At 41.5% G+C, this 15434-nt stretch overlaps 1 protein-coding gene across 1 annotated transcript in view; it reads right to left on the bottom strand.

The window, feature by feature from the left end:
* Positions 1-7269, bottom strand: part of LOC134206521 (FERM domain-containing protein 8-like) — a 72710-nt gene extending 65441 nt beyond the window's left edge. Inside the window, exon 1 of the mRNA XM_062682246.1 lies at positions 7254-7269. Within this exon, the coding sequence (XP_062538230.1) occupies positions 7254-7269 (16 nt within the window). The remainder of the gene's footprint in view (positions 1-7253) is intronic.
* Between the last annotated feature and the right edge of the window lie 8165 nt (positions 7270-15434).

A 15434-nucleotide genomic window follows, 5' to 3' on the forward strand; every position in this document is an offset into this window, starting at 1 on the left:
GGTAGTTATGTATTGGTTTCTTACCAGGAATTCCTCCGGAGTTGTCTAAATTCTTTCTGAATTCTCCGGAACTCCTCCAGGAATTTCTCTGAAGTTCCTTCATGAGTTCATCCGGAAGTTCCTTCCTCATGATGGAGAAACTGTTGTCTAACCAGTTTCTTCGTTTCTATTCAATTGACCTCTTCTGGAAGTGTCTATAATTTCACTTTATATGCGTTACGCAGCCGTGTTTTTTTTTTTTTTTTTTTTTGTCTTTATTAAGAGACTTTCAGCCCAAGGCTGGCTGTCCTGACGCAGCCGTGTTTTTTATTTATAAAAATTCACAGTCCTAGAACGAAGATCGTAGTGCTGTGTAGCTGATGGACGTGGAAAAAAACTCCGTCAAATCCATATTCAAATCTCACAAAAATATGGAATAAAAGCTAGAAAATATTCGATATTAGTTCAATATTTCTTGGCCAGAGTCATCCACCGTCAGCAATGGATACTATACCAGTTTCGTCACCTTTAACTAAGAACTCATCGGTCAGCGGTAGCAATCCGGAAGCAGTTCCAGTCCTCCCATCGGATGGAAACAGAATAGAAGCCTTAGTGCAGCAACCAACAAGCCATCAGGACCATTACTGGCAGCTTCCGGTGCTACCCAGCAACTGACCTGAGACATAGTAGAATAGGTGAATCGACAGAATCACCTTCAACATACAGTGAGAAGATTTCGATAGTGCAGATCTTACTATGGGATGTATCTGGAATTTTCTTGCCCGTGTATATGGACCTGGTGGAGCTCATTAAAAGCGTTATTCAGGATGGTCCACTAGTACATCCCATCCCATGCTGCACTACCTGTAAAAACCTTTCTTTTCAGATGCATCCTTTTGTAGTACTAGTCTTCGTAACAAAAGGGCACCATTACGGAGCATGAGATCTGATCAAATTATTCGTATTACTACTAACGCCCCCATATGGGTGAGGGAGGATGACCCAACCACACAAAATTCACAGTACTAGAACGTTAAAAAAGTCGCAACTTTCTAGGGTGAATTTCTAGAACTGGTTACATTTACAGATATTCTAGAGCTTGTAAGCACCACTTACTGGTTCCCAGGGTCAATGGATGGTTTTCAAAGATTGTTCTCTCATTTGATATAAAAATTGTTTTTGTGAACCAGTCGCTACTTATTCAAGGACAATTTCAAAATTTGTCTTTTACTCTGGATGTTCCGGAGTTCCTAGAGGACCAATTAGTGGAATTTGGCTCTCACGTTGCTAAAGCAAATGGTGTATAAAAAGTCACAGCAGTCTAGGACGATTTCCGACTTGGTCACTACTCCGGGTGCTCCGGCACTTCCTGGAACCACTTCGGGTTCAATTTGTTGTCCTTGCAATAATTTAGCTCTCCAATGCTGCAACTATCATTCCGTGCCGATAGTTCGAACGAGCCAGACGTGTGCTGTGTCTCATCGCGGATTGTGTTCGGTAGTGCGAGTTGTATGTGTGGTGCGTATCCTACCCTACGGATCAAGGCGATCACTGTCGGCGAGGGAAGTGACTAGCTTCTGGCGACGCCAGTGAAGCAGATGATTGTTACTGCTACCCTACAGCAGGGGCAGATAAGTAGAAACGTTTTATTGTTCTCCCATCTGCTGATTCGGAGTGGGACTGAGTAATAATTAAAATTAGTTTTTTTTAAGTTTTTTCTGATTAGCTATTAGTCTTAGTTAAATAAAAAATCATCCTTCCATTGCGGGGTGAGAATGGAGACAGAGACTGTGGAAGGCAATGGGCTCCAAAAGATGCAGGCGCACAGATTGTACCATGTGGCTTCGCCTGGGCCTTGGGTTGTTTACTTTCGGCAGAAAGTGAAGAGATTTTCTGGGCATAAAACGAGATTTGACGCGTCGTTTTACAAGCTTGAATTCAGCCAAATCAACAGGAACAAACACGCATCACCGCACCTACATACCAGGTGGCGAATGAAATTGCTGGCGACAGGGCGTACAATGTTGAATATTTGGTTTATGTGCCTCGCGGGAGGTCGAGATAGAAGGCGTAATCAACGAGGAGCTTGACTTCAAGGATGTGCTTGCAGGAAAGGTCGCCTAAAGAAGCTTCTGCAATCTACCGTGGATATTCTGGACTGCAGAATTGCATTCAGCAGCCACGGTAGATGGCAAAAGGTTTATTCAAGTCAGGCTCCTTCGGTGACATTCGCCGGTTCGATGCTTCAAAGTATGTTGATATAGAAAATATGTTGTTTCCGGTGCGTCTTTTGTGCCAAGGGTATTTAATTGTACCAACTGCAAACAACTTGGTCACACTGCCGAGTTTTGTGACAACAAACCACGTTGTGGAAACTGCTCAGAAGACATCGGAGGAGTTCTGCCAGCAACAAGCAACAAAAGTGCTATATGGTTTGAACCCTCCCATAGTTTCAAGAATGCCGGTGTACAAAAGCGCACAAAAGTGAAGCGCCTTGGTACAGCGCTCCAAGCGTCGTATCGGAAATGGTAGGTCGTGACACATCCGACCAGTCACGACTGCATCAGCTATTTCAGCCACCGTTCGTGTAAGTGATTATTATGATTCCATATCAATTGACGAATTGGACTCTGAGCAGCCGACATGGATGATTCTGCGGAGTACACGTGCCCAAGAGAAGCAACCGTCTTCCCCGGGATCCGCGCCAAGAGAACAAAAGTCATCACAAAAGCTTGCCAAAATCTGAAGGTAATGGGGTTTATTAAATCCCAGAATCTGTCCTACTGCTTTTGATCCTAGTTGCAAGACATTCCGCCATTCCTAAATATGTTTCGAAGAAACATCCGGCAGAGAATCAACGAAGAAAAAACAAATTCGCACTTCTGAAAAAGTATTCCGTCGGAGGATTGATTCCTTTAAGGACCTTGTGGACCGTTTTTGAACTTGTTCAATATTCCGAATTCATTGAGGCCAATCATTGACCTCTTTATTCCAACAGTTGAAAGTTATTCAGCAATTGACTGTTTCATGGCCCTTCTTGCAGAAATTGTATCTTTCGATGGATAATACGGCCAACACCGAAGATACAATCACTGTGCTGCAGTGGAACTGTCACAGTCTGAAAATAAATTAGACGTTTGTTTTTTGATTCGCAATCCGATTGATATATTTCACTCATGAAACATGGCTTTCTGAAGATGAAATCAACTACGATTTTAACATTATTCGCCAAGATCGGGATGATCATTATGTGGCGTTCTTTGGGATCAAAATGCTACTCCTTCTACAGAATTCCCATTCCGACTGTTCCGGCTTAGAAATCGTCGCATGCCAAGTAAATGTAAAGAATAAAGATCTTTGCATAGTTAGTGCATTCTCCAAATGCCTCTATTAATCGTCGACATTTTTGGGCGTAGTCTCCTATCATCTCCAGTATTGATATTGGGTGATATGAACGCACATGGTATTGGATGGGGCGAAACGATGACGATTATAGAGCGCCTATTTTCTATGATTTTGTGACGATTTCAATTTGAATATTTTGAAACTGGTGAAGTAACTCGAATAGGACCAAGTGGTCACACAAAGCCTATTGATCTGTCTTTATGTTCAAATTCACTATCATTAGATTCGTACGGAAGGTAATTCAAGATCCCATGGTAGTGATATATACCGATAGTTACCACAATTAAAAGTAGCTATCAACAATCTGGAGCCAAATTCCTTCGACCTCACGAAAAATTGATGGCCAAAATTCATCACGTAAAATTGGTATTGAATCAACTGATACTCTTCACCTTTGGATGAATATCGATTCCTTACTGAGTTGATTCAAAAAGCGCACTAGAAGCTCAGAAACGACGCGTTCCAAGTACATCTGTCATCAGAAGACCAGCCACTCCTGGATGGGATGATGAATGTACTAAGTTGTATTCTGAGAAATCTGATGCCTTCAAGGCCTTCCGTAAACACGGAAGGTCAGAGCTTTGAAAGTACTTGAGGCTGAAAGAAAACTCAAAAATCTCTCAAGGCAAAAAACGTAGCTACTGGCGACGATTTGTCGAGGACTATCACGAGAAACCTCAATGACAACACTTTGGAAACGGCCCATGCGGAACGCATTCCACCAACGGAGTGAAGAATACTCCAATCGATGGATATTCAACTTCGCAAAAAGGTCTGTCCAGATTCCGTACAGCAGAACGCTATTTCGAGAATCAGTCACTGATCCCGGTTCTTTGGGTGGACCATTCTCAATGCTGGAACTTTCTATGTCTCTTCTTTCATCGAATAACTCTGCTCGGGATGCGATAACATCAAATTCAATCTTCTGAAAACCTCCAGATATGAAAAGACGATTACTTGACCTGTACAACTGTTTCATGAGTACAACATTGTACCAGAATGGCGACAGGTCAAAGTAATAGTATTCAAAAGCCTGAAACCAGCGTCTAATCACACATATTCGACCGATTGCCATGCTATCATGCTGAGAAAATTATTGGAGAAAATGATCCTTTCAGAGTCGACCATTGGGTCGAAGAAAACGATTGCTTTCAAATACTCAGTTTGGATTTAGGGAAAAGAACAAACGATTGTCTAGCGTTGCTTCTTCAGATATACAACTTTTGCGCTGCGAGCAATTGGCTTTAGTATTCTTGGACATTAGGCGCTTTTGATTAGTTTCATAGAAGTACTTGTCAGACAATCTGCACAGTAGTGGATTACCGTTATTTTGAATAATTTCTTGTAATTTGTTGTCAGAAAAACAAATGAACTTACACTCGGCACTCTGACAACCTTCAGAAATAGCTATATGGGCCTTCCCAGGTTCGTGTTAAGTCCTGCTTTATAATTTCTATGTTAAAGATATTGACAATTGTTTAAGGACAATGCACGCTCAGACAACTTGCAGATGATGCCGTGGTCTCTCTACGGTCAAGTGCACTGTCTTGCAGGACCATTGACAAGTACCTAGATAATCTGACTGTTTGGGCATTTAGGGATCGAGTTTTCACCGCAAAAACTCAATTGGTTGTGTTTACTAGAAGCGGTATCCGTCTAACTGAAACTCAAGCTGTTGAAGATGACATCAACAATCTTTATCTTCTAAATACCTGGGTCGTGTTTGATTCCAAATGCACCTGGAAACTACATTGAGTATTTGATAAAAAATGCGAAAAGGATCCATTTTCTTCGTTCTATCTCCGGAACATGGTGGGGTCTCACCCGAAGACCTCATCAAACTCTATAGAACGACTACTCTCTGTTTTAGAGTATGGCTCCTTCGCTTCCTCTCAGCAGCTGATTGCCACCTGATCAAATTGGAACGAATTCAGTATCGTTGTTTGTGTATTGCCCTTGGCTGCATGCATTCAACGCATAACATGAGCCTGGAGGTGCTTGCTGGAATCACTCAAAGCACCGTTACTGGGAGTCTCACTTAGAATACTCATCAAATGTGGAACAATAAACACTTGTTCTAAATAACTTCGATAATATGTTGAACTAACTTGTCGTTCAAGATTCCTGAGAGTTTATCTCAACTACATATCGTCAGATCTTTGTCTTCCGTGTTATAATCCCCTCGAGTTCACTTCACCAACGACAGTTCCTCAATTGTATACGATCTGTCCATGAAATGCTATTCAAGGAATACCAGATCATCTTCGACAAATATCTATTCCTCATCTTTTCTAAAATATGAAATGTCAATTGCAACAACAGATATTTCACTGATGGTTCTCGCATCAACGGATCCACTGGTTGGTGTTTTCAATGTAACTTCAACCACCTTCCAAAACTTCGGAACCGTGTTCGGTTTATTGAGCTGGCAGCAATTAACTTCGCTTTGGGGATAATTTCCAATCAGCCCGAGACCATTATTTCATCTTCTCGGATAGTCTTAGTTCTATCGAGGCACCTGGTCGATGAAACGTGTTAACGCATCTCTTTCTTTCAAACATAGAGAGCAGATGCGTTTTGGTCGAAAGATCATTCAAGATTACCTTGTTTGGGTCCCATCTCACTGCTCAATCTACGGCAATGAGAAGGCAGACTGCTGGCAAAGGTGGCGCACAGAAAAGTGAGGTTTATGATAGACATCTCGAGAACGAGTGTTTCCATTAGTCCGTCAGAGTACTCTTCAAAGTTGGCGGAATTGGACACACAATGAACTTGGACGTCTATTTTCTAGTTCCAAAGTTCTGGCGAGCGTGGTTCAGAGGTGAGGACTTAAGTCGAGGCTTCATTGCGTGATGTCGAGACTTATGTCCAATCACTATTCACTAAACGCACATCTGTAGAATAAACCTGTCGATAGCAACTTATGTAGGTGCGGAGCCGGTATGATGACATGATCACGTAGTTTGGTCCTGCTCGAAAATGACGCCTCCAGAGAGCAATTATTGGATACCCTTGGCCTGAGGTAAACAACCCTTCAGGGAAGTTCGAGGTGTTTTGGGAGATCGTGATGTTGTCTATAGCAGGCCATTTATAGTTTTTTGTGCTTCTGACATCAAAATTTAATATTTTGTTTTTTCTTCTTTATTCAAAGTTTTTTTGTTTAGTCTCTGCCTTTTGTTCCGTAGAGCTCCATAGCTCTTGCCATCCGAAGATGCTCCCAGTCGAACCATTCCTCGAGACGACGACACGCCAATCGTCACTGACGCCAAATGCCCGGATGAGAAGCTGAAATTTCCTTATCCCAAATCCTAAGCGTCCATCCTTAAACATTGTAAACTAACCTCGAGTCACACGAGTACGCTGGCTCCTTCCCGCTCTTATTAACTGAATAAAATGATATTGATTGTATATATCAAAGAACCATGGCTCCGAAAAGTGTTATACACGCCTGAGGCCTACAAATAAACGAACTTGGAAAAAAAAAAAAATGCTACAATAAGAGATTTTGAAGTCTGGTTTCTAGAACGGAATTTCAATATGCTCTTTTCAGGATGTTCTGGAAACTTCTGGAGGAGCACTTTTACCATCCTGAGTTGATGAGTGTTCTATGCATTGATTTGTTCTCCATTACGTCAACAATCGATTTATAAAAATCGTAGCTTTAATCGACGAACTTGTTCAATTGACCATTTCTCCAGATATTCCAGAACTTTCGAAGAATCACTTAAAAGCCATCCGAAATGAATGAGTCCTTGTATTAATTTTGCTCGCTCATGGCAACAAATAATTTCTGAGAAGTCGCATCTTTGTAAGACAAATTATAGAAGGTCAACTTCTTTGGATGATCCGGAGCTTCGTATATCACTTACTTCTCTTCGGTATCATTGGTGGTCCTTGAAAATGGTTTTGCCCTCATATTGCTAATCAAAAATGAACACTGCTCTGGATGTTCCGGAAGTCTTCCGAAGGCTTGTTAGTGGCCACCTGGGGTCATTGAGCGAGTGATTAGAAATGGCAAAATGGTAAATCATCATGAAGATTATGATTTCTCTTGAAAATTGAAAATGCTCAAAAAGTGATCTTTTCCTTAAATTATCTAACACATTACCTTGAAATATATAAAATGTTCAAACATTGATCCATCACCATCCACCGCCACGTTCCTTAGGTTTATTTTTGTAAGGCGACTATTTAACTCTTATTTTTGAAAGTAGTCTCACTAGCAGTTCTTTTGTGTGCTTCACAATTTCGAGTTCGGTCTCCAGTGGCCTTGCGAGTAGAGGCGTAGGATTGCCAATCCGGAAATAGCGAGTTCAATTCTCCACTTTCTGTGCATAGTGTATCCATTGTATTTGCCACACGAAATACATACTCATGCAATGACGGGCATAGAAATGCTTCAATTAATAACTGAGGAGATGCTAATGATAGAATACTAAGCTGAAAAAAGCATCCAGTAGGAATGTAGAGGCATTTAAGAAGAAGAAGACCATTTCGAGTTCTTCAAGGCTGTGTGGTTATGGGGAAGTTAATGAATAAACCGATTACCATATTAAATGCAATGTGATTTTAAATAAATTCGTTTTCAATTTTTAAGGTCATTTCATCTGTTTAATTGGACATTTTCTGCCAAATTGTACATATTACTGGAGCAAATGGTAGAATCGACCAGTTCTCCGGTGTTTCAGAACTTCCGGAAGACCACTGGGGTCATAGAGATCAATGAGTGGTAAGAGAAAAAATAAGATTAGAAACAAGGCTTAGATCAATTCAAGAAGATTGAAACCTATATTGTTGAGGGTCCATTGAAAATGCGTATGACCTCTCTCGATCCTCTGGAACCTGTTCCGAGGCACAAGTAGGCGATGTGCAGAGGAAGGTGCAGCCATGGTACTTGGTACTTGATGGGCTGCAGCTCTTCGATGAACCTACGCCGAATGGAGTATCCTCCCCATCTCGATCCTGAGCCACGCTTCCAGTCGCCCTGAAATTGAGCGCCCTCACCTCTTCAACTGCAAAAGCCATCGTGTACACGGCCTTCCACGAAGCCTTCGGCCTCTTCCGGGTTCTCTACTAAATATTATCTCGCTTGACGTTCTTCCGGCATACGAACAACGTGACCAGCCCACCGTAGTCTGCCGTGTGCTTTCTAACAATATCCAGCCCTTATATACCTGGTACAATTCGTGATCTCTGACGCCGCCAGATATCGTTCTCTTGTTTACCGCCGAGTATTGTCCGGACTTACGCTCAACACTCGAAAGCTCTCGATCAGCCTCCTTTAACGTCCATGTTTCTGGCCGTATAAAGCCACCGGAAGAATCAGAGTAGATACAGCGCGAGTTTTTTTTCGTTTCAGACTACGGGACTTAAGCTGGTTAAAAGTCCGTAATAAGCCCATTTGAGCTGCAATACGCCTTTTCACCTCGCGGGTAACATCATTACGCTACCAGTTCCAAGATACAAATCTTCCTTAACTTCAAATTTTCACCATCCAGCACCATTTCACTACCACCACTAATGAACCCAGATTGCCAGACCATATACTTCGTTTTCTGGTATTGATCTGAGTCAATCCTACTGTCTCCCTCTTAAAAGGCACAAAGCCTCTTCCACGGCACGGCGATCAATTCCGATAATATTGATATCGTCCGCAAAACCCAGGACCATATGCGATCTTGTGATAATGGTACCGCTTCTTACGCCAGCTTTCCTAATCGCTCCCTCGAGCGCTATATTGAACAGTAGATTGAGAGTGCATCACCTGCTTTAATCCGTCTAAGGTAACAAATGACGTCGATATTTCATCCGCAACCCTTACACTTGATTTGATCCGTCCAACGTTATACGAATCAGCCGTATCAGATTCGCGGAAAACCATGTTCAAGCATAATCTGCCATAATTCATTCCGTTTCACTGAATCGTACGCCGCCTTGAAATCAATAAACAGAGATGTGTCTGCTAGTTGTACTCCCGGAATTTATCTAGGTAAACATTTAATCCGACTGACGACTTGAAGGCCTCTTCAAGCGGAGGTTATTCCTCGTATGGCACCTCAGTCTGTGCCTTTCTTAAATAGAGGGCAAATGAGGCCGTCCAACCAGCTAGCAGGATTTCCTCGTCTATTCATATTTTCGACATAATATGGTGCAGAACTTCATAAAGCTGCTTACTGCCATGTTTGAGAAGTTCAGCCGAGCTGTCCTTCCCGCAGCCTTATTGTTTTTCAGCTCTTAACAGCTTTTTAACCTCATCTAGTGTAGGTGACTCAGCTTGTCCATCGTCGCCAAATATTCTGTTCACGATGACCGTCACTTTCACTATTCAACAAAGTCTCAAGTGTTGCTTCCACCTGGCAGCCAGCGGTTTTATCTGTCAGCAAATTCCTTTGTTGGTGTTGCACATGAGGGAGATGGCGCGTCTTTCTCGCACGCCATTGACAGACTCATAAAACCTCCGCATATCGTTCTGCTCCATTTTTCCTGCGCTTCACTAATAACTTGTTCTTCGTACTTTTTTCTTCCAGCGGTGGGTTCGTTTTCGGCTGCTCTGCTTCCTTGTACCGATCTCTATTCGATCGGGACCCGACACCAACATTCGGCTTCTGGCAACGTTCTTCTGTCTGTCACTCTCTGACATTCCAAATCGAACCAACCCGTCCTGGGTCGCCTCTGTGCAGTGCCTACCACTTCGTGTTGTACTCACCGCTCCATGGATCGACTCCCATAGATCGTTGATGTTGTCGCTAACGTTGATTGCACTTATCCGTTCGTCGAGCTTCTGGCGGTACTCGCCGACACTCCTTCCGCAGACAATCGCTGGATATTGTAACGCATCGTTCTGTGATCTTCCGTTCGATACAGTTGACAACAGTGATCGAATTTACTGACAACGAGTAGTGATCAGAGTCAATATTCGGACCTCTGAATGTCCGCACATCGATAACATCGAAATGGCCCATCCACCAGAACATGGTCTATCTGGTTGCAAGTTTCACCATTTGGGTGTCTAGGTATGCTTTCGGATATTCTTTCGTGCAAAGCATCTGATGGCCATCCTCTGGCAGCAGCAAAATTTACTAGCCGTAGGCCGTTTCGGTAGAGGAGTGAAGGCTCTCCTCACCGATTATGGGACGGAAAAACCGACCTGAGCGTTAGCGTCTCCGATAACAATTTTCACGTCATGCTTTGGGCACTCTCCATAGGCTTTATCAAGACATTCATAAAACGTGTCCTTCACGTCGTCGGATTTATCGTTTGTCAGTGCGTAAACGTTGATTAGGCTGTCATTGAAATCCTCAACACACAGATTCGTTCGCCAGGGTTTCCACCGCATCACCTGCTTCATCTGCTTGCCCATCACGAAACCAACTCCATGCTCTGCTTTTCCGCCGCCGTGTGATAGATGTTATACTTGAAGCAGTGTGGTCTGGGGTCCACGGCTCGAATTCATGTTCTCCGGATCTGGGCCATCGGACTTCTTGAATAGCGGCACGTTCACTCCAACTTCTTCTGCGAGCCAGAAGGCCACTCGTCAGGTTCATTTAGGGTCCTGACATTCCAGGTACCGAGTTCCAATCATAGTCCTTATTTCGTTGCCGGGTCGGTTGCCAAAAATTACGTTCTCTTTCTTCTATCTCCATTTTTCGTGGTGAGAGGCTCCAGTTACCTTAACGGGTCGCTTTACCTACATCGCTCTGGTGGGCTGCCACCTTAGGTATAGCTGACGCGATACAGCATTTCGTTGATCAGCCGCTGGGTACCAGGCAGACGCTGTTTGAGCGCACCTCCTGGTGAACAGACGCTCGAGGCGACCTTCTCTCTCTAGCTGATATCAGAAGGACAAGTAGGTCCACCAGCTAATACACAACCCTTAGCTGGCGGTCTTTTGTCATCGGACGACCCGTGGAAGCGTGAGATAGGAACTTGGGGACAGAGCTCCGCTCCTTCCTTTTGTCCACCATTTTGCAGCCCTGGACCGGAGCTGAAGATGACTCCCCACAGGCTACTCCGGCCTTAGTCTGAGAAAGTAAAATAAATAAATGACACCCATTATGCTTGAAATCTATTGAAAATGTGGAACGGAATCTCTGGTAGGCCTAAAACAGTAAGAACCAATCGGGTGATGCAATTTCTAGAAGTTCGATACCCATATTGTTACCCAACATAAAATGTTTATGACTCTCTCGACCCCTCAGGAAAATTTTCTGAAATGCCACTCGAAGTTCACACGTCTGATGGGCCTAGTAATTTAACATCAACCTGTGTGGAAATTAAAAGTTTGATACCGAAATCCAAGTTCAGTATTACGGAATCAGGACATGTCCCGGGAAATCCGGATTTCTCGGACATCAGCGTGACTGGACATATCAAACCCAACAACAGCACGATAAAGAAGAAAATTTGGAATCGAATGAGCCCAAAACTGTTGAAATCGGTTGAAAATTTCATAAGATACAAACATTTCAGTTTCGTGAGTCGGAACCTCTTCCTCCACTCCTCCTTGATCAAACTTCGGTTATCCCATACAACCGATTTTAATCGTCATTATTGTGGTTCAAAAAGTTTTAAAGTCTTGTATGGAACACTCAGATATCGTGAATTGAATTCCGAAAAGGTACCGAGTACCCAGCCGCCACATAAGGGTTAAATTATCCAAACACTTCCGTAAAAAGTTTGGTACACCTCGAAAAATATAAGCAAACATTTTGGCCGTATTTTGCCGTCTTACATCGAATTCGGTATTGTTAGCTAAAACATAGATTATGAGTAGATCTTGCATCGTGAGTGTTTGAAACGAACATTTAATTTTTATCTACTAAAATATTAGTTTATTATACTTATTATATTATTATTCATTAAATCTAGTAAAAATATGATTTTTCTGAAATTGAGCACACACAATTAAAATAACACAGATACGTATTTCGACCTCAACTTTAAGGTCCTCTTCAGTGTCTTATATCGACTTGACGTAGTCAATACAATACGCAAAACAAACCCTTAGAGGTCATGCGTGATTTACAATTCAAATTTGTCCAAACGAATGTTGTCGGCATGGTCTCAGAGTCTGTATGGTCATAAAGAGATGCTGTCAATTTTCTACGAGTTTATTTGACTTGTAGAACAATTAATTCGAAGTCCAGAACGATGTGAAGGGCTTAGTTCATCGTATTTGAACATGTCTAAATCAACAATCTACTCATGGCCCTGAAAAGCCTGTATGGACATGATGCGTTGCTATAAATCTCAGCCTAGTTGACCTAGTAGAAATATATAGTTGCTCTGTATGTTTTTCGTCCATATAAAATGGCAACTCTCGATCCATCCACCGTCAACTATAGCGTGTAGATGAGGCCGATCATTAAACTGCGGTTTCAAGAAATTGATGAGGTGGCGATTATTTTGGGTATATAAACATGTGAATTTTGACAAATGCCTGGAATATTGCCAAGTCAAATCCGTGTCGATATGTCATTAACTCCGAAGTGTAAGTTTTTTGGAATGCAGGAAGGATGACCTTGAAGTAAATACTTTCAAATTCAGGTAAAATACATATTGAAGAAAATAAGCTTCCAAACAAAATGTCAAGAACTGTACCTCAGACAAAGTTCGGCTAAAATTGAATTAAAACTAACATCAGGAGAGTGACCCCAAATTTATGACCAGTTCACCATATAAAAAATAAAAAACCAAAATAAAACTAAATTTTTCCGCCAAAATTTCATCAATTCCTCTCAAGAATGATTAAAATTGGGTTTCATTCTACTTTTTATTTCGTAGTTTTGTGTGCTCAATTTTGAGAAAAACCAACATATTTTTACTACATAAATTTAATAAAATTGTGTATCTTAAACTAATTTTTTGAGTAGATAAATAGTTAAAAATCGTTCGTTTCAAACACCTACGAAGCAAGATCTACTCATAATCTTTATTCTAAGCTAACAATACCTGAAATCGGATGTAAGACGGCAAAAACACGGACACAAAATTTGGTCTATATTTTTCGAGGGTGAACTCAAACTTTTGGCCGGCAGTGTACTTTAATTTTGATAATTTCGATTTCTTGCTTACACTTCGTGCACTGGCGGTCGATGGTGAATTGTTTCGTGTTATAAATAATACTTTACATTAACATAAAATTACTCACTAGCGCTGAAAGAACAGCAAACGTGCTCCTGTGCAATAGGTGATACAAAAATAATCAGCTTGATTATTTTCTCTAATATTGCTCCAAATTATGAGAGTTAGGCCTGATGATATTGTATTGTATTATATACAATCAATAATTAATTATGACTCTTGGAAGTTCCTAATAATGTCTTTCTAGTATACACCGACGATGTACAAGCACCACAAAATATATTCCACAGTTGAAATTTTAACAGTCACAACGCTCATAATGTAAATAAAGGGAATTGTTTGTATATGATTAAAAAATAATAAAGTCATATTTTGCCAAATCTTTAGAATCATACTCACTGGTAATCTGGTAGAACCTGTGGCGAATACTTTCTTCGATGGTGATAGGGGACATTTCCAACCGGCATTGGCACTATACTGCTAAACCCTGAAAGCAATCACCACTTCGCGCTGAATTCTTCTACTAGACTAGTATTTTCACCACTTTATTTTTTCTTCAGTGTAGCAATCAACGCTACTGCACTCACTAAATCAATTTCCGGCGTCAGCACCCGTGCATCTAGCACAAAATTTAAGTCCTAACGTTGGATTTCATTTCATTTCCGCCACTCTCACGGCCGTCGCCAATAATGGGTTCGTCTGGTGCAGTACAGGCCTTCCGCCGCGCTCGTTGGCGGAAAATCAATTCGCATTTTAATTGTTTTCGTTCGAGGATGTTATTTTTCCTATGTTGCATGCGCATATATTCAGGGAAGAATGGCTCAAAATGCGATCCTTACGCCGTATCGAAGTGTTACTCAAATATGGCACCATTTCGACATGCAGACAGAAACACAAATAAGACAAAAATAACCAATTGAAATAAAACTAAGTTTCAATGATTTCGAAATGCGTTTGAAATATAATTTTGAAAAATAATCGAATTCAAAACGAAATGAACAATGTTACTTTGCAGTGAGATTATCGGCGGATACCTCATGGCATCATTAAACAAAAAGTTTAAATCATTAGATTTCAGTGAATATCAAATAACTTTAGGTTAGAAACCGAGTGATTTCACACGAGGAGCCATTTTTTTCTCACGCTTTGCATTTCGGGCCATTCTCCCCAAGGCTGTTCACTTCAAATCCGATTAGTTTATGGTAAGACGGTATAATGCGCCCCACCTGGCCAAAACGCCCCCTTTGATTTCTAGAAAACTATAACTAATTAGGGGTCAAAACAGTTGGTACCTATTTGTAAACCCATCATACTATGTGAATGTGGAAGAATTTTTGTTTTACACAATGAAAATAATAGCGAAATACAAAAAGTTACAGTTTTGATGTAACTTTTCATGTTTGTTTGCTCAACATTCTGGAGCGACTCTGGCATACTGTCCGCAAAACTTGCACTGGAACACTCAGTTGGGCAACAAAATTACTTTTCTCAGTGGTTAATCTATATATATAAAAATGAAATGGTCTGTGTTCGTATCCGCATAACTCGAAAACGGCTGGATGGTTTTTTTTTCATTTCTTCAGCAGATATGTTTGTTTCCATTTCCGACGGGTTTATATGATATTTCCTCATACAAAAATCACGAGTTAGGTTGAGTAAATTGTGAAACACTAAAATTAAGGTTCGTATGGGAATTTCGCATAGACAGTTCACAACGCGCATTCTCGCCTACTATGCAGGACAACGTCTGCCGGGTCGACTAGTATGTTATAAAATTGCTTCCATCTTTAAAAATGTAACGATATTCGAAAACATGTTTCACTGGCCAAAACGCCCCAGTGTAGGCAGGACGATATGCCCTTACCAACTGGACACAAGCGCAGCGAGCCTGCACCAGTTGCTTCCAAATTGTATGGAAAATATTGAAATGTAATTCACACCTGCTTGAATGGACCTATGTTGGTTTT

This window comes from Armigeres subalbatus, chromosome 1, assembly GCF_024139115.2.
Source record: "Armigeres subalbatus isolate Guangzhou_Male chromosome 1, GZ_Asu_2, whole genome shotgun sequence".
NCBI classification, from domain to species: Eukaryota; Metazoa; Arthropoda; class Insecta; order Diptera; family Culicidae; genus Armigeres; species Armigeres subalbatus.